We start from the raw sequence: 17,636 nt of genomic DNA on the forward strand, positions 1-17,636 counted from the left end.
GCTAGGCCTGATTGCTCAGCTGTCGGATTCTCAGACAAGAATTCCTTTGAAGTATCAGCAGTGGGTGTCTGGACACTCTCCTGAGCAGTTGGTGGACGCAATGTATCCCTAGTCTCCAAAGGCGGTCGCGCTGCGAGCGGTAAATTGTCGTCCTGCGCCGCCATTCCAGAGCGCGATGCGTGTCCTATTGGCTCAGGAGAGGTCAACGCTTCGCCGTTGCCCTCAGCGTCCATGGCAAGCGCAGACAGCAGAGACTCTTTTCGAGCTGAGCCTGACTCTGATAGTTCGTCGGCGCCAAGGCTGTAAGCTGCGGAAAGGTCCGAGCCCAGATGCTCTCCCTGATCAGCAGACCCTGTCGACGCTCCATGCCAATCTTTTGGCGAGCTGTCGTCTAAGTCACCGGCCGAGGTCGCCAGCGTAGAAGCGCTACCTCGCATTTGCACCGCGTCACTTGACGTGATAGACCGGGTTTGACTGTCGGAGCTGCTTAGTTCGCTCCGAGCATATGCCGAGGGCTCTAAAGGTTGCGTGCTACCATGATGGGCAAGGATGCTTTCCGCACGAGCAGGAGCTTGGCCATCAAAGATCTCATGAGCAGCGTTTGTTGGAACCACAATGCCAGAGATGGAGTCTTGCTGGTCTTCCATCTGCTGCGCAGCTTGAAGCTTGTCTTGCGAGGATGATGACACCTGGGCCAGCTCTTGATGTGCGTCAATTTCCGTTGCGTGACCGCCCTTTGCGTCTCCATCCGCCGACTCCGACGCGGTAGCCGTCGCGGCATGACGATTGCCACCGTCCCCCGCCTCGTTTCCTCTAGTCTTGTTCTCGAGACCTGAATGATCCCCGGCTGCTCTAGCCAACTCATGCAGCGAAGGATGAGCTATCTGGGTCAAAGGCTTTTCTGATTGCCGATTCGAGTCAGCTGACGATGTCGTGTGTGCCATTTGATCGGCGTGTATGAAGCTCTTCTCAGCTGCCTCAGCATTCTGACGAGCTGAAGGCAGATCAAGAGTGTTTGCAGTGGATTTCTCAATGCCCAAGCTTTCTACCAAAGTCTGTTGAACCGGCAGCGCGCCCTGCGCCGGATCGAGATGGCCGTTGGGCTGGTCGATGCACAAGTCAGGACCTGAGTGCTGCTCTGGTAGGTGGTCGCGAGCGTGCCGATCCTCATCCAGCTGTGTTGATTCGCGGAAACTACGCAAAGACGGCCCGCTGGCCTGGGAACAACCAGGGCCATGAGCCTGACCGTTTGACAACTTGTGGTCAAAGTGCACTCTGCATGGTTCCAGATGGTCTGTATTGTCTTCTTCTAGGTCTCGAGCACGGGCGGTTGCTAGTCCGCCTACTTGGGCTGACGGCGCAGCAGGAACTTCAGGGTCTTCTCGATCATGTTGATGCGTAGTCAAGTCAGACAAGCTGGCGCCTCGCTGGGGAATTTGCGCTGGCTGCTGTTCACCATACAAAGCTGGTGCGCCCTCTCTCTTCGGCAACAAAACTCTTGCCCCTGCTTCTGCACGAGTCGGTTCGAGCGTCTCGAGCTTGCCGTCAGGTCGCAAGAAGTTGGCGAGACCTTGCGTTAATCCTGTGGACAGGCCAAGCATGGGCGATACTAAAGTGCGACAACTGCTTGCGCCGAGATCTGGACCAAAGGGGATGCACAGCCCGTCGAAGGATACTCTCATGTCCGGCACATGGTACTTCGCCGCGCTTCGAGAGGTCAACGATGTTTGAGTGCTTGAAGAGCAAGTCTGCACCATCCAGCCCACAGCTGGAAGGAGGGTTGAAACCGGTCTGGTCTTATGGAGTTGGGGCCAAGCAGGCAAGTCGCTCCGCAAGCGAGGCAGCCCGTCTGGATTGAGCACCGAGTCATCCGCCGTCAAACTGTCCCAATGCTGCAACCACCACCTTTGCTCCTCCACTTCCACTTCCGCCTGTTCCGCTGCTTGTTTCGCGCCAGCCAAAGTAGGCTCCTGTACCATCGCATCAGACAAGTGTGGGTCGTGCTTTTTCTCGCTTTGCTGGTGCAAAGGTAGCCTCGAGCGATGTTCCCTTAGACCAGCTACAAACGAAAGCAGGGCTTGATCAGTAGAGTGATGTTCCAGTCCATGTGCCAGGTCAGTCAGCAGGGCCAATTCTAATCGAGGGCCATCTTGCTCGCCCTCCGCATTCAGTGCTGCTACACGAAGCGATTCCTCGACTGCTTGAGCAAGACTGTAGTGACTGATGTGTCGCCTAGGGCTTAAAGAATCGATCACCAGCACGCGAGCACCTTTCAACTTGGATCTCGTGCTTGGCGGTATCGACGAGACGTCGCTGATGTAAGCTAATGAGCCAATCCTAAATCCAAGGCAAGGGAACGAAGCGCCTTCGGACGTCAGTCCATGCTCCACGAGCAAAGGCTCTATGAGGAGCGCTTTGCCTGAGACATCCTGGATAGGGCCTTTGCCAGCGTCGATCTCGAAGGGCCGAGCAGGATCGATGAGATGAAACTTGAGAGCTCCTACGGAGCCACTGCCTGCCGCAAGAGGAGATCCAGCATGAGACCGCACCCTCTCGCCACAAATACCCAGCTGATCATACTCACCAGTCGCCTTGCTTTCGTCCACGAGATAAGGAAACGTATTCTGAACTCCTTCAAACGCCTCCTGTGTACAGTACACATCGATCTGTTGCTGTATTGCCCCTCTCATCGTCCACGCCCTGAGCGAGTCTAGTCCCAGCATTGCATCCGCATGAGCATGAGTCAGGAGCAAGGCAGTTATTCGCCTTTGCTTGTGCTGTCTAAACGCGTTCAGCGCCGATTCGTAGAATGTCGGTCCGCAGTCGATGAGGATGACGCTGAGAATGGAGAGGCGCGAAGACCATCATCAGCGTCGATGCGTGCAAAGCTGGCCAAAGAGCTGCACGAATGCTTTTGCTACTCACTGCTCCACCCCGTCCAGCCCAGCGCCAATCACCATGGCAGAGCAGCAGCCCCTTCGATTCTTGCTACCCGGTCTGATCGCATCCGCACAAGCCTCGCATCGTTTTCTTCCTTGCGCTTTGGGCAGCACGCAAGGAGCAGCAGGAATCTGACCAGATGTGCCCGTGCCCAAGAAGACGACTTTGCGAATCCATGGGTCGATCAGAGGGGCGTGAACCAGCGACTCGCTTGTGGGAGCTGCCACGTCGTCTCCTAGATCTTGCCGTGGCGTGCTAGGACCAGCCCGACCCGGACTCGCCATGATTGCAAAGCGAGATTTCCTATTATTGACACCTTGTTGGGCTACGACCATTCCGCTCCAAAGTGGTTGAGAAGAGGGAGGGGAAACGAGACACGTCCTCTGGGTGATGTTTGTTTGTTTGCGCCAGACGCTGATGAGACAATGGCGACTCTCTGCGGTCTGAGCAAATTGGCGACGGGCTCTGATGTCGATGTCGATGTCGATCCAAGGGTGTCCCAGCACGGAGCGATCGGGCCTAAAGCAGCATGATCACATGCTTACCTCAACCTGATCCTCTCCGCAGGGGTAGGAAATCATTCAGGTTGGATGTAGAGGGCCATGCAGCGACGAGCAAAGTACGGGTGCTGGTAGCCTGGTGACTAAGGATGCACGAAAATTTGATTATTCGTGGTTTGCGTGCACGATCCATGCACGTTGCTTGTGCTGCCTCGCGCGCACAGACGGTTCTTCCGATCATTAGGTCAGCGGCAGAGGCAGGCTATCGCCATGATCAAGGATTCATGCGGATTGTGAATCAAGAATCATCACGGATTTGAATGTCGATGCTCTCGATGTGTGATTCTCCGCTGGGACACGATCGACGAACGTCATGCTATTCTTGATTATTCACATTTTGATTTTTGATTCAGAAATTCGAATTCTTGATTCTACAATCGTGAAACACGAATCACGTGAAGTGTGACTCCGCAATCCATCTCAATTCGATGCAAGACCAATCACATTCATATCGGCATACACCATTTACTAATGGTTGTGATTCTTGGTCTTGATCGTTGATGCCGTGACGGTGATTGAAGATTTGTCGTAGCCAGATTGAAAGTCATCCTGACTCGCACCTCGATTGATCTCGATTTTGATCTTCACTTGCGCTTATCCAGCCAATCAGGACACGCCCCGAACTAACACTTGATCATTGCTGCCTCTGCATGACTTTCTTCTCTGAGAGTCTCCTATGCTTCCCTCACCCGGCCTGCTCCTCTCCTTTCTGAATCAGGTCGTGTGCCTCGGATGTAGAGCTGACATCAGCAGCGAAGCGCTCTGAGCCCAAAAGCTCGACAGCGCCAAAGCGCGGCAAGCTCACCTCCACACGATACGCGGTTGTGCTGATGGAGCTCTTTGCAAGAATGTTCCAGACTCTCACCCCCATATATCAGCTGACGCGCGAGCGGCTCGCCGGGCTGGCCGACTTATTGGGCGCGGCGCCCGCCATGGCCGCGCGAGCGAAAGGCCGATCAGGCCGTGCGTGCGGTAAAGTGGCGTGTGCAGGGGAGCAGTCTTCAGTCAGGAGGATTTTCGTTGCTGCTGACTTATTGCGTGCGGATCTGATTGCTCACCTCGCGCGACTCACGATTCGTGACTCACGACTGCTGCTGCCGCTGGGATGCGTGCGAATTTGATTTTGATTTTGATTGGCTGCGTGCAGCCCTGCCTGGCCTCTGCTGGTGCAGGGTGTCGCGAGTCACATAGCGTAGGATCTTTCCTTTGCTCGCTCTATTGTCTGACTGTAGTTTTCAACCTCACCACCAGCATCAAAGGCACAAGCGTGGTCAGAGGCATCACAAACTCAACCACCTCCCACATCAGTACAGATCATCACTTGCGACGCCACAATGTTGAACGCAGCAAGAACAATGCTCCCCAGAGCAGCCTCTACACTCACCGCTTCTGGCAGTGTTGGCCGATCTGTGGCTCCCAGCGTAGCTCGCGCAGCTGCTATCACAACCTCATTCGGGCAAGCACAGCGGCGGGGTTACCACGAAAAGGTAATCGATCACTACGAGAACCCCAGAAATGTGAGTGGTGCGAGTGTCTATGATTGTGGTGGCAACTCGAGCGATTCTGGATGGCAAAGGCAGATGCGCCACAGCAAGCGCACGAGCACTTTAGCTGACACCGGCACTCGACGTTTGGCACGTAGGTCGGTTCATTCGCAAAGGGGGATGACATTGGAATCGGATTGGTCGGTGCGCCAGCATGCGGGGATGTGATGAAATTGAGCATCAAGGTGTCCGAGTCCGGCATCATTGAGGATGTTCGTTTCAAGACGTTCGGTTGCGGATCGGCCATCGCATCCTCTTCTCTGGTCACTGAAAAGTTGAAGGGTCTGACATTGGAGGAAGCAGGTCGGATTCGCAACACTGAGATCGCCCAAGAGTTGAGCTTGCCACCCGTCAAGCTGCACTGCTCCATGCTGGCCGAGGATGCGGTCAAGGCTGCTGTGAGAGATTACAAGTCGAAGAGGGATCAGGCTATCGCTCAGGGTCAAAAGCCAAAGACTGGCCACATCGATGTCTCTCAATCCGTCACCACGGGTCAAACCACCGCCACTGCCAATGTAGACAGCGGCTTCAAGTAAATGTACGGCTCTGCATTGAGACGCAGCCATTCACACCGCATGTCTCGTGCATTGGAACTGGCCCAGAGAAGGCAAACGACATCTTTCGACTCGGCACACAAAACCCCAAGCCCTCGCTACTTTCTGTCCGGCACTACCAGGCGATGTAAAACCAAGAAAATTTGAGAAACCCTTCTCTTCTTCTCCCCCACTCCTTTCCTCCCGCGCGGCTATGCGCGCCAGTCACGATTTACGATCATTCGAAATGAGATGCTAGGTTCCACAAGTCACCGATTCGGGCTACACTCTCTTTTGAGTCTAAAGCTCGGTTGTCCCATCGAGACTAGCGCGGTTCGCCTTGACATGCCCTGCTCTCAGTGGCCGTTGGTAGTTCCAGTGAGGCCAGACGCTGCCTCTCTATGGTCATTGCAAAGCAGATCCGTTGAGCGAATTGCTGGGCATAGGCTCAGAAGTCAATGCTTTGCTCTGCACTTCATACTCGTCCTTGGCACGACCTGCAGCAGATCTGCGGGGCCATGCCACACGCACGGAATTTCTGTCTGACGCGGACGAGACGTCGAATTTGCTTTGGGTCTATGGGGCAGCTCCCAAAAAGATCATTCGAGCACTCGAGCCTCGCTCAAACGCTCATCTCCTTCGCACACCTTTCTCCAGTAACGATCCACCTGTTCGAGCGAACAATTCCATTGCTTCGCTTCGCGGGCAGGCTTACGGCTCAACAAGCCGCATCTCGTACATCCATGCACGTTCGCCAAACATGCCTTTGGACGACGAGAAGGGGGGTAAGGGCAAAGAAAGAGGTTGGCCTTGGTCTTTTCAGCATGGCGAAAGGGGGAGCGTGCCCCTTGCTTCTTCTCCTGCTCGATCTGCATTGCTCGAGCTATTCACGATGTCGGGACAAGCCTCGGACAAAATCTCGATTGACCGGGCTCTCTCTCTAAGAAGCCCTCTCCCTGCATTGCAAGAGTCGATAAAGAACAGGGTAGTCGGTGCTCCAGTGCACTCCTCACAGGCCTCACAGCACGTCCGCCCTGAGAGGTGCAGAATCTTTGTACTCATCATCGAGCACGTCAAGCGCACTACAAAGCAATCTGCTCGTGAATGGAATCGTCATTAAATGAGGACAAGTCTATAAGAGCTTTCGTGTCGTTTCAATTTTGAATGTCAACAGCCTAGAGGGGCGGGTGAGTGGAACGATGTGATGTTACAAGGCGTCGTTTCGACGTGTGGGGAGCATGGCGTGAAAGCTAACTTTCATCTCAGCTTGCCTTCGAGTTCTGCAAGCTTGGACTGATGCTGAGGATGACGATGCTGGCTAGCGACGATCTGATCCTGCTCAGGGCTGGGTTGAGGATTGAGCTTCCTCTCGCTCAGGAAGTACTGCTGCAGGCCGGATCCGTTGGTGTTTGCCAAAAAGTCCTGCTGCTGCACAGACAAGTCATTCTCGCCCTCCTTTTGCGTGCTCTCAAACACTCTTCTCATCTCGTGAATCTTTTGCTGAGCGTCCAGCTCCGCATCGTAGGCTAGGTGTCGCTTCAGCACCACGCGCTCGTAAAGCGACAAATGTCGAGGATGCACGGCTACCCCGTGGTACTCGTGCGCCTTGCCAGCGAGCACAAAGGACCAGTATCGGTCTTGCTCGTCCAGCGCCAACCCAGTGGTGTCTGGGATGAACACCATGGTGAGGATCCACGCAGCCAAGGAGAAGGCTGCGACGATGATGAACTTGGCTGAGTTGCTGTCGATGTAGGAGTACGCCACTGCGGGGATCATAGCTCCAAGCTTGCCCGACGCAGCTGACACACCGTGCGCAGTCGATCGGATCATGGTGGGGTACTGCAGGGAATCGGCCATGATCTCTGCGGTCAGAACGAGGTGCACGGCAGTCCAAGTCAGCAGAAAGCACACTCACAACTTCAGCAGCGAGCAAGAAAGAGGTAGTGTTGGGGCCAAATTGGGTAAAGAAGCCGCTGAGGAGATAAATAGCCTGGAAAGCCTTGAGACCAGCACCTGGCGTAGTGAGCTGGGGATATGCCGCAGCGCAGACGGTGAAGATGATGAAGAGCATAGCCAGACCATTTGCCTGCATCCACTTGCGACCGTACATCCTGTGGTCGATGACCAGAGCGGCGAGATAGTAGCCGACTAGAGATACGCCAATGTTGAGCAGCGAGTAGAGCCATGTCAGCTTGAGGTTGCTGGGACTGCCAGTGATCAGGCCGATAAAGACACCCGAGAAGAGCTTGCTACCGTAGAACGCAACGTCGTTGGCAAGCCATACAATGGCCGTGCCGACGATGCGGTGCCAGTAGTGACTCCATGCCAGCTTCAGCGAAGCGGCTGAATAGCCAGACGTGCCGCTCTTGTCGCCCGCCTTCTTCTTTGCTTCGGCAAGACGCTTGTCCTGAGTAAAGTCCATCTTGTAGTAGCGGTGGTACGCAAGCCACAGGGTAGGCACGGAGACGATGGCGAACTGTACCCTAAAAGTCCACTGCGCAGAAGCCTTGCTAAACGGTGGTTCCAGAGAGCCGTGATGGAAGACGAGTAGAAGGAGAATCAAAAGCGTCTGGTTGACGAATTGACCCCATCCTTGCATGGTAAAGGCCAGAGCTGTCTTTCTGCCTCTGTGCATGCGATCTGCCGCACCAGCACCGCGGCCGGAGCTAGCTTCCATAGCGCGGGTAGCAGTGACGGGGTATTCACCACCTACACCAAAACCGTAAAAGAAGAGAAGAATTGCCCAGCAGATGACCCATCCGTTGAGCGTCGTTCCCCACATGGCCGTGAGACCGATGGAAAAGATGGTGAGGACGACGGCATCTTGCACCATTCCGAACTTGCGGCTGATCCAATCGCCCTCCACACCGACGCAGATCTGACCAATGATGATACCGGCAATTTCCAAGGGTTCGATGGCGCTGGTCCAGTACTTGTTGCACACTCGATGCGTGCTGAAGCACTCGGGCCACACGGCCTTGAACAGCGGTTGAAGATTTCCGACGCTGAAAAGCACCCAACCTTCGACGAATAGACCCATACCGGTGATGACGTAGTTGGAAAAGTACGCTCGGATAGGACTCAGAGGGTCAGCCTTGAACATGCGTCCGATCTCTGAAAGCTCCCTCTTGGCCTCCTTGTTCGAGACTTCGTTGACAAAGGCCGACTTTTGTGACCATGGGAGCGAAGCCCAGTACACCTTGTCTGCATTGTAGCAGTCGGCCGGGTAGAGAAGAGCATCGAGAGCGCTGGATGCAGACCCGTCCAGAGACCCAGCAGCGCCCCATGCGCTCTCCTTTCCTGGCGCAGGTGCATGGTAGCCAGAACCAGTGTTGAAGGAGGGTGGGGATGCGGAAGAGGCCGTCGAACGGCTAGAGCCTTTCTCTTGCTCGACTAGGGAAGAGCGAGAGATTCAATGTCAGCCAAGTTGACGCGGCTCGGGCGGCCAGCACCAGCACCGCGGAGGTTCGAGTGCGTGCATGGATGGCCCGGCGTCGCGCCATGCGGCCTAATCGACCCGCACCCACTCACTCTGGTCAGTCATCTTCGATCCAGATGCCTTGCCTTGAGGTCCTCGATTGGTGGCGCTGAGTGCAAGAAAGGTGATCGCGTACGACAGTCTATATAGAGGTTGCTCGCTCGCGTGACCAGCTCTCTGCGCTGCGAACGGAGGAGCGGGAGGTCTCCAGAGATTTTTGACGCTAGAACGACGTCGGAGATTGAATACCGTTGAACGGACGCGCGCCTGCTTGCAGCTGTCGTTTAAAGGATACGGCAGGAGAGCCGACGTGCGAGGACGTCGAGATGGATTCGAGTACTGCCAGAGCGAGAGTGTGGGCTGTGATGGACGATCTGAATGAGCGAAGAAAGAAAGTCGAGAGGGAGAGCAAAGGAACGAAGCAGGCCGGTCAGAATTGGACTCGCGGCGCTCTTGCTTGCCCACTCACTGTCACTGTGCACTCACACACACACACACACGCTACCGCTGATCTGAAGCAACTGATCCAAAGGCCTGGGTTTGGCAATTTTCGGCTGCGAGGTCGCGAGGCTAGCGTCCTGCAAAAGAGCTGCAAGGCGTGCAGAGGGGGAAACTGGACCGAAGCACGCCGCTTGCTGCTGACGTCGCGCGGTCCGTCGGTCGAGATGAAAAGACGCGTGCGGTCAAACGTACGACACTTTGCCGCAAGCAGCAGCAGCATGGCAGGAGGCAGCGAGCGGCAGCAGCAGGTGTGAAGCCGGGGTGGAAGATGAGGAGGAGGTAGGTGTACGGTGTGAGAGCGAGAAAGGGCGGAGGAGCGTCAGCGAGTGCCGAAGTTGAGAGGAAGACGCTCTCGACCGGCGGCTACACCACGCTCTGCGTCTAGCTAGTCAAGCGCGAATGGACGCCAACAGCGGAGCGTCACAGTACGTGCCACTAGCCAGCAGACCTTTGCGGATCTGCCGATGAACGCAGCACGCGGTAGAGCTGGCTACTCACGAGATGCGATGCGATGCGCTTGAAACACAGTGAAGCGCGAAAGGTGAAGCAAGAAGAGCTGTGGTTGAGCGCGCTCTCGCACTCGCACTTGCGGATTGTTGTTCGGAAGCGCTGGCCAGCAGTCGTGTCCGGTTGGGGCAAGTTCAGCGTTGGTGGATTGTAGTCGTCGTTCCCGATGAGGGAGCAAGGGAAAGCCTTTGCACAAGGATAGCCGCAGGTCGACGTGTGGGTGGCGACGGGCATGCAACAATCGTGAATTCATCTGTGCGATCTTATAGGGATGCCTATACACCCAAGGCCATGACCGATTCCCTTGCCAACACCCACGACTGAGATGGCTGCCGTCAAGCTGACAGCCTGCGCGGTGCTCGATCCTCACGGCTTACGCCATGGAGTTTGCCGGCGGCAGGTCGAAGGAAGGCAGACAGGCAAGTCCTCATCATGAATGCGCACGTCGGACCGCACCGCGTGTGCGCACATATAGCGCCAGTACGCCCGTGTGCATCTCTCACAGCAGCCAGTCACGAGTCACGACTCACGAGTGCATTCATCTGTTCCGCTTCACAGCGCCTAATCTCGCAATCATGACTGATCAAGTACGCACCTCGACAGCAATTGCTCACCCATACTCGCGACTCCCGCACACGACAATTCAATTGCTGCGCCGCCAATAGCATCAGGTCCTCATCATCCGCTTGACCGACCAGGTACGCCAACGAATGACGGATGAAGACCCGTTCGGGTCGCATCACGCCTACACTGGTGCACCTTCTCATCCACGCCATTCATGAGAGACTCTGAAGCATCGCCCTCCCGGTCTCTCGCTTCCGAGCCAAGACTTATGCCTGCCGAGACAGCTCGTGTGTCGCTTGCTGCTGCTGTCGTCAGCGAAGTATGTATGACGACAATGGCCGGCGGTGCAGGGACTGCTGGCTAGATCGATCGCGGTCTGCAAGGGCACTACATCCGTACGGCCATTCATTCGCTTTTCTCGTTCCTGTGCCTGTCCTCCCACCGCTTTGGTACGGACAAACTCCGACCAAGGAAGGTCGTCCATGTCAATTCTTGCAGTACACTCCGGGCTGGTCAGTGGCAAAGAGGGAGAGATGCCTCGAGCGCGTTGAGCGTTGAGCAGAGAGAGGATTTTGATCGATGATTGGCGAGCGGGTTTAGTTGCAGGAGAACGTGCCCTCGTGCGTCGGTTTGAACGCCGCCAGCCGCGCGCCGCCGCGCCGCCGGGTGCTCTGCGCAAAAGATTGTCCGCGCCTCGCGCCCCGAGCACCTCGAGGTCCTCGCAACCAGCAGCAAGCCCAACAAAAAGCAAAAGTATCAACAAGGCTTCTTTCTTCGCGTCACCCTGATGACCAGCTGTGGCTGTCCCCAATCAGCTCATGGGAAAAATTTTGCCAGTCTGAGGGTTTCCCAGCTGCGCCTGGCCCAGGTGGTGCAGTACAGACGGCCGAAGCTGACCCGATCTCGCCGGGCCGATCACACGTACCTCGTGCGACAACGGCAATACGCAGAAGCTCAGCCGCTTGGCAGTTGCATTCTGACAATCGAGCAAAAGCTTACATTCGCGGGTGACGAGTCGAAAGCAGCTGCTGAGCTCGACAGCACTAGCCGTCAGCCGAGATGGTACGCAACCAGCGTCATAAGTCCACGTGCGCTTTAGAGCTCGATCACGGTCGGGAGGGGTACTTTGACGCCCAGAAAGCGCCAGAGAGAGGTCACCAGCGTACCTATATATTCACAGCTGGGTGCGCATCCTGACAGGCCGCTCAAACCGATCGAAGCAGCGCGTCTGAATGAATGACCGCCGGATCCAACGTCAACGTTGCTGACATCCACATTCACGTCGGCGGGATGCAGGGTCTCTCTCTTCGACGATCTGATATGCATCGTTGACGGTCGCAAAGGTGCGCATCTATTGCTGTCTTGCCACCTCATTGAAACGAGGCGCAATGCGGAACGCTGCGCACGCGTCACTCACACGTTTGGCATTTCTGAGCCAAAAAGGCAACGTGCGCAGCTGACTTTCGTGGATGCATGCCGCGAGCGTCGGAGCAGCGCTGTCGGGTGATCGACCAGAGCAGCAGCAACAGCAACGTATCGATAGAGGCAGGACTAAACGCAACCACTCCGCAGCTCGGTGGATCGGCGCTCTGGCCTAATGTGGGCGTGCAGTGGCGCGCACTACTGGCTGATTGCGCAAGCAGGAACGGCGGTGTGCCTGGTCTAGTCTCGGCGAAGTGGCTGACAATTCCACTTGCTGTGCTTGCAGTCCGGGTCCGCGGCATGGAGAGCATCACAGCGATTCTTCTCGACGCTGATGTCTGTCCGTCCGAAAGCAGCCGCTTCTGAGAATACACCCTTGCTTGACAGAGCGACCTATTCGGATTCCGGTCCATCAGTCTTCTTGAGCCGGTCCAGCCACGCCTTGGAATCCAAATTCGCGAGAGCGTGAGGTAAAGAGCTAGCGACCGAAGTAGACACGATGCTAGGCCTCCAATGACAAGTGGTCTGTACATTCGTCGAGCCCTCCGTCGTGGCCACGGTCGACTTGAGCTCAAAGTCCGTCGACAATGACGCAAGGAGTAGGGCAAGCTTGCTGAGGTTCGCACGCGAGCAGAATCATGAAAGATTCCGGAATGATCAGAATTGCATCAAGGCGAGCGGAATCAGCAAACGACGACTCACTCGCTGGGCACTTTCAAAATCGCCCGCACTTCATCCCCGTCGCTTCCTCCATGTTGGAGCTTGTCCACGTGAAGAAGGTCAAGCGAGAACGCGCCTCCAACCGAGCCGTGCGTTCGTTTGACCGCGCGAGAACAAGCATCAAAGATGACGTGAGCTTCTGGCGGGTCCACATTGTTCAAGCGTGAGTGTCTGCTAATCGGTGAGCTTCAAAATCGAATGATAAAGGGCGAATGAGCTCAAAGGATTGAAGCAAGCGTGTCACGGCCGTCATCTTTTGCGACGCACAGCTTCAGAATGACGTAAGAGTACTCTCCGCCTTTGACATTGTGTCTCTCGTGGCGATGAGATTGACCAGACACTCTCTTTCTGTTTGCATCTCTTACTTCCTGGCCACCTGCAACAAGCCGCACACAGGAGGCAGGCGGTCAACTATCCGTCGAGTCGAAAGCATATCAATTCCTCGGACAGTGCTCTCTGTCCTAGTGTATTTGACATCAGTCAGTCTTCATCGCTGACTCACTCGATGGAGCGTTCATCTCCGCCTCCTCCGCCTGCGCTTGGTTTTCAGCAGTCTCCTTGCTCTCTGTCAAAGCCTCTTGAACGCTATCGGCCTGTTCGACATTGAAACTGCTAGCAGAAGCACCAGATCGGCCCTGCCCGTTCTCTTTCTCTACTGCAGCTTTGCTTGTCGTCTTTTCAGGGCCCAACGCCTTGCGAGGAGCGGATCCATTCATTGCAACATCCGCCAGCTCCTCGAGCATCTTCTGAGAGAACTGTAGCGCTCCGCTCGCAGACGATCCGGCACGGTCGCCATTAGGAGCCGGATCCGCACCGCCGTCCAAGGTGTTTGCTTCTTCCGCCCCTTCTTCCGGCGCATCTTCGTCCTTGACCGCGTTGAACAGCAACTCCAAAGCGGGTATGTAATGCGTGTATTTCCACATCTCCTTCAGTGGCACCGAGACGAGATCGAAAGCGATGGCGATGGGCACGGTAGCTGCCGTGGCTGTACTGTTGGCTGCGATGGGCTCGACCCCCGAGACATCTCCCAAAGGCTCCTGCAGTCCCTCTGCAGAAGCGGTGTTGTAGTGATTCGAAGCGGTAATTTTGGGCAGTTTGGGATATCTCTGGCTAAAGTGCGTCAAATAGATCCGCTTGGCGTGCATCGCCTTGCCCACAGCTATGGCCTGTCCAAAGGTAGAGTGGCCTTTCTGCCAAGCCATCTCAGGCTGACTGTCGTCCAGCGATGCTTCATGAATGAGCACCTCGACTCCTTTGCCTGCTCTCGCCAGCGCTGTGCACGGGCGAGTGTCACCGGAGTAGGCCAAGCTCCACGGATCGGAGGTGCCGGATGGGGTCTCCGTTGCGTGATCGCGAATGCTGTCGGTAGCTGACCGCAAGATGATGCCAGTGCAGTGCGCAACACGATGATCGACCTCCACTGTATGTATTCTGCCGCTTTCCGCAAAGCCTAGCGATCGCTTCAAGAATGCCAAGTGTGATCTAGCGTGGTGTCTAGCTGGCAGTCGACTTCTGAACATTTTAGTGAGAACTTCCTGAGGATCGCTGGAAAACTTGGGGTCTTTTCCTTCTCCCTTTGCCGCATGTTCAGCAGCTCTCTCTTCAGCTTGCTTGGCAAGGCTATTTCTCAAGAGCTCGTCCTGCGCTCTGCACTCATAAGTGAGCAGATCCGTGCCCGAGGCTTGTGCTTGAGCAAGGTCGACAGCTACATCGACTCCCGTTTCAAAGTCGAAAGACTCAGCGTCTAGGAAAATGACGCCTCCTTGTCGTTGTGCGGCTGAAGGCGGGATGCCGGGAGGAGCCAGTCCTAGTGGAGTGATGGCGTCCAGCTCGGTGAGGTACTGAGAGATGAAACGACTGCAAATGATATACAATGGTGTGGTCGGGTGTAGCTGACGGGCAGAAGCGCGATGCAAGTCACTTGAGCTGGCGTTGCTTCGAACGCATTTCCAGGCTTACGTTTAAGCATCGTACTCACTTTCGCTCTCTCGACCAAAAGTCTCGCAATGCCCATGTGATGGTCTCCGTGAATGTGGCTCAAGAACACCAACTTGAGGTTTTGCAAAATCTCCTCTACTCCGCCATCCGGATCGTCTGAGCCAAGGTCGTCGCTAAGTCCTTCGTAACGAGCGTTATCACCGCTCAAAGAAGCCCAGCCAGTCCTCCCGAATCGCCTGCAAAGCTGTCCTAGAGTAGCTTCACCGCAGTCTAAGAGCACGTAATGATGCTTGACACTTAATTCTCCCCCATCGTCTTTGCGAGGAATGTGGACTAGCGTGGCAGTGACATTTCTGTATTTCGAGGGCGCGGCACTGCCCGTACCCAGCGAAGTCAGAATCAATTCGCTCTCTTTCTCTCCACTCTGCCTTCGTGCTTCCTCTTCCACCTTGATTGCCTTTTGAATCTCATCTGACAGGTTTCCAAATCTGTGCCACATGTCTTTGAGCTTGGCTCGCACATCATTGCCCAACTCCCGCGCATGCTTCGGTTGCCGCTTGAAGGAGACCAAGTCGAGGGTCTCTTGGTGCTGCAGGGGTGCGTGAATGGCAGGTGCGTGGGAGGGAAATTTGGAAAAAGGACCAACAGGTTGAATGGTAATTTGAGTGTCTTGATCGAGAGCTCGAACGCTACCCTTGACATGGTCCGTCGAAGCGCTGCTGCCCAGCAACTTTTGCTTCAAATCGGGGGCGACGTGCTTGGTAGGAGCGACAGCGTAGGGAGTCGGCTTGAAAGTCTTTCCATCAAGTCGAGAGAGCCTGAGCTGGGACAGGGCAGAGGACGAGAACGCGTGCGTGTCGGTTGCGTATTGTCCGTTGGAGATGATATGGTTTACCCCGGGTCCGAAATGCGCCACAAAATCCTGGTAGCGTGGATCTGTCAGCACAGCGTCGGGTACGGCGTGAATGACGACGTGTGGGGGAGACACGAGCCTGTCATTGTCTTGCGAGCTTTCTTGCGCGCGGTAGAAATACCGTTCAAATTTTGCCTGGGAGTCTGGCGAAAGGAGAGAAGGTAGGAATGCCAGCGAAGGGCAATAAATTTGCACGAAGCTCTGCGCAAAAGACGGAGAGATGAAGCGCGCGATGTGAGGATGGGCTAGCAGCAAGACCCATACAGACAGCCACGACAAACGACTGGACATCACTCACAGAACCCTTCCTGGTTTCGCCCACTACTTGAGAAGACTGTATGGTGATTGTTTCCGTTTCCCAAGCGTCCATCTCCTCGTTAGCCTCCTTAGCCGCCTGCATTTCTTTAGACTGCTTGTTCTTTCTGCCCTTGAAGATCCTTGATGCTTTATTCATCGCATCGTGCAGATTCTTGTGTCTGAAGACCCACTTATTCCTGGCGTCTGCATCCATATCAGGCCATTTGGTAGGTCTTTGAAAGGTCACGCTGCCTTCTTTGAGCAGCTTGCTGCGAGGCGGTCCGTCTGGTATTCCGAGCTCTTCGGCTGCGTCTGCGTTGAATTTGCCACGCTGCGCTGGATGCTCTACGATCCAACACATGACGGTTGAGGGTGAAGCTTCTTGAGCATGTCTCACCCCGAAGTCTTTCCCGGCGAGACGAGGCAGAGGCTTGAGAGGCGGCCTTCGGACCACGCCACCGGCCTGGAGCAGCTTTATGCCAGGGAAAAGATTCTGGGCAATCCATTTGGCAGTCTCTTGCTCAGGCTCATTACCTTGCCAGTGGGACTCTGTCCTTCTGCGCTTATTCGCTGGTCCGTCTTGCGGCGGCCCTCTGCGGCCTGATTCGCTATTTGTATGCTCGCTCCTTTCCTCGTAGACAGGCATGGCTTCCGCATGGCGGAGAGCAACACCATGTACAGTGACCCATTGATCCTTGAAGAAAGGAGGCGGCGCCAACTTGTCGTCTTTCGAAACGATATTCACTGCTCTCGAATCCCTCGACTTGCCGCGATTACCGCTCCCACTCGCCTCTTCCGCTTCGCTCTTGTTGGGACTGCCATCATTGATGCGGAGTAGCAGCGACTCACGTCGAGCATATGTGCGGAACGTGCAGACCAGATGCGATAGCGCACTGGGACCGTGCAGGGTCAAATGAGAGATGCCAGAGTCTGCAAGACTCATGATCATGCCTGGCGTAGAAGCATGGGTGCAGAGAAAGGCGGAAAAAGCAGCCAATAAGTCATCGACGGATTTTGTACGTAGATTCGGGGCCGCTCGACCAGCGAGGACATCTTGCCAACTCACCCGCAAGACCAGCATTCTCGGTGCCAACGCTGTTCACGAACACGTGCTCCGTCCTCGCAATCCTTGCTCCCCTCTGCAAACCAATCCTCGTACTTCCTTCAGGCACGTTGAAGATGTACCTTTGCCCATCTACCAGCAATGTGACGAAAGGCAAGAGCGTCTGATTGTCCGAGCTGGGCGGGAAGACGATTCTGAGCGTCGACAGCATGACTGCCGATTTAGCGGGGGGTTGACTGGCCACGTCTGCCTCAGCCAGATTAGAGAAGGGGCGTGTAAGCGGCGCGCCAGCAAAGCTGAGGGATTGTGTAGTCGAAGAGCGATAGGCGAGAGGTCCTGTGCAGGTCACAACTTGCTCGCATGCAAGGCTGCGGTGGAAGGGCGAGCGACGAGCAAGACTACCGCGAGCTGCTACCAGTGCAAGACAAAGTCGGCCTCTCATGAGCTGGCGAAGACGAGGTCGAACTTGTTCTTCCCCTGTAATCTCAGCTTGCGGTAGGTGTTAGATCATGTGAGGGAAGCGCAGCAAGAATTGTTGCTCGGGGACGCCGTTCAAGATGGGCGCGGAGAAAGAGTGAGACTAGAGAATCTTGGTTGAAGTCAAGAGTCCTTGCACCTGTCGAGGCCTCTGATGCCACGGAGTCACCATGCAGTTC

General features: G+C 55.6%; 5 protein-coding genes across 5 annotated transcripts; 1 reads left to right on the forward strand and 4 right to left on the reverse strand.

Moving 5' to 3' along the window:
• Positions 1 to 2,051: 2,051 nt before the first annotated feature.
• On the reverse strand, positions 2,052 to 3,224 carry IE81DRAFT_286629 (hypothetical protein; the record flags this gene model as incomplete). The annotated part of the gene is made up of 3 exons (XM_025511678.1): positions 2,052 to 2,511; positions 2,581 to 2,838; positions 2,926 to 3,224. Coding segments are annotated over 3 exons (1,017 nt in total), but the record flags the coding sequence as incomplete, so codon positions are not given.
• A 1,717-nt stretch (positions 3,225 to 4,941) lies between these two features.
• IE81DRAFT_321064 (hypothetical protein) lies at positions 4,942 to 5,721 on the forward strand. Its single transcript, XM_025513223.1, has 2 exons — positions 4,942 to 5,017; positions 5,143 to 5,721. The coding sequence occupies exon 2, from the start codon at positions 5,212 to 5,214 to the stop codon at positions 5,578 to 5,580; it is 369 nt and encodes a 122-aa protein (XP_025371903.1). The 5' UTR covers positions 4,942 to 5,017; positions 5,143 to 5,211; the 3' UTR covers positions 5,581 to 5,721.
• A 953-nt stretch (positions 5,722 to 6,674) lies between these two features.
• IE81DRAFT_339913 (MFS general substrate transporter) lies at positions 6,675 to 10,032 on the reverse strand. The gene is made up of 4 exons (XM_025515592.1): positions 9,542 to 10,032; positions 9,109 to 9,429; positions 7,493 to 8,970; positions 6,675 to 7,416 (listed from the first exon to the last, which is right to left on the reverse strand). The coding sequence occupies exons 1-4, from the start codon at positions 9,774 to 9,776 to the stop codon at positions 6,835 to 6,837; spliced, it is 2,616 nt and encodes an 871-aa protein (XP_025371904.1). The 5' UTR covers positions 9,777 to 10,032; the 3' UTR covers positions 6,675 to 6,834.
• Positions 10,033 to 11,881: 1,849 nt separating this feature from the next.
• IE81DRAFT_253937 (hypothetical protein) lies at positions 11,882 to 12,917 on the reverse strand. The gene is made up of 2 exons (XM_025511329.1): positions 12,752 to 12,917; positions 11,882 to 12,662 (listed from the first exon to the last, which is right to left on the reverse strand). The coding sequence occupies exon 2, from the start codon at positions 12,580 to 12,582 to the stop codon at positions 12,037 to 12,039; it is 546 nt and encodes a 181-aa protein (XP_025371905.1). The 5' UTR covers positions 12,583 to 12,662; positions 12,752 to 12,917; the 3' UTR covers positions 11,882 to 12,036.
• On the reverse strand, positions 12,918 to 17,602 carry IE81DRAFT_253936 (hypothetical protein). The gene is made up of 5 exons (XM_025511328.1): positions 16,984 to 17,602; positions 15,919 to 16,868; positions 14,748 to 15,821; positions 13,037 to 14,661; positions 12,918 to 12,955 (listed from the first exon to the last, which is right to left on the reverse strand). The coding sequence occupies exons 1-4, from the start codon at positions 17,420 to 17,422 to the stop codon at positions 13,246 to 13,248; spliced, it is 3,879 nt and encodes a 1,292-aa protein (XP_025371906.1). The 5' UTR covers positions 17,423 to 17,602; the 3' UTR covers positions 12,918 to 12,955; positions 13,037 to 13,245.
• Between the last annotated feature and the right edge of the window lie 34 nt (positions 17,603 to 17,636).

This window comes from Ceraceosorus guamensis, assembly GCF_003144195.1.
Source record: "Ceraceosorus guamensis strain MCA 4658 unplaced genomic scaffold IE81scaffold_9, whole genome shotgun sequence".
Lineage (NCBI taxonomy): Eukaryota > Fungi > Basidiomycota > Exobasidiomycetes > Ceraceosorales > Ceraceosoraceae > Ceraceosorus > Ceraceosorus guamensis.

Coding starts and splice junctions, on each gene's coding strand:
- IE81DRAFT_321064 (XM_025513223.1), top strand. CDS start 5,212: ATGAAATTGAGCATCAAGGTGTCCGAGTCCGGCATCATTGAGGATGTT.
- IE81DRAFT_339913 (XM_025515592.1), bottom strand. CDS start 9,776: ATGCTGCTGCTGCTTGCGGCAAAGTGTCGTACGTTTGACCGCACGCGT. Junction 8,971..9,108: donor ATCGAAGATGACTGACCAGA/GTGAGTGGGTGC, acceptor GCTCTTCCCTAG/TCGAGCAAGAGAAAGGCTCT. Junction 7,417..7,492: donor TCTTGCTCGCTGCTGAAGTT/GTGAGTGTGCTT, acceptor GATTCCCTGCAG/TACCCCACCATGATCCGATC.
- IE81DRAFT_253937 (XM_025511329.1), bottom strand. CDS start 12,582: ATGTACAGACCACTTGTCATTGGAGGCCTAGCATCGTGTCTACTTCGG.
- IE81DRAFT_253936 (XM_025511328.1), bottom strand. CDS start 17,422: ATGAGAGGCCGACTTTGTCTTGCACTGGTAGCAGCTCGCGGTAGTCTT. Junction 15,822..15,918: donor GCGAAACCAGGAAGGGTTCT/GTGAGTGATGTC, acceptor TCTTTTGCGCAG/AGCTTCGTGCAAATTTATTG. Junction 14,662..14,747: donor TTTTGGTCGAGAGAGCGAAA/GTGAGTACGATG, acceptor TCTGCCCGTCAG/CTACACCCGACCACACCATT.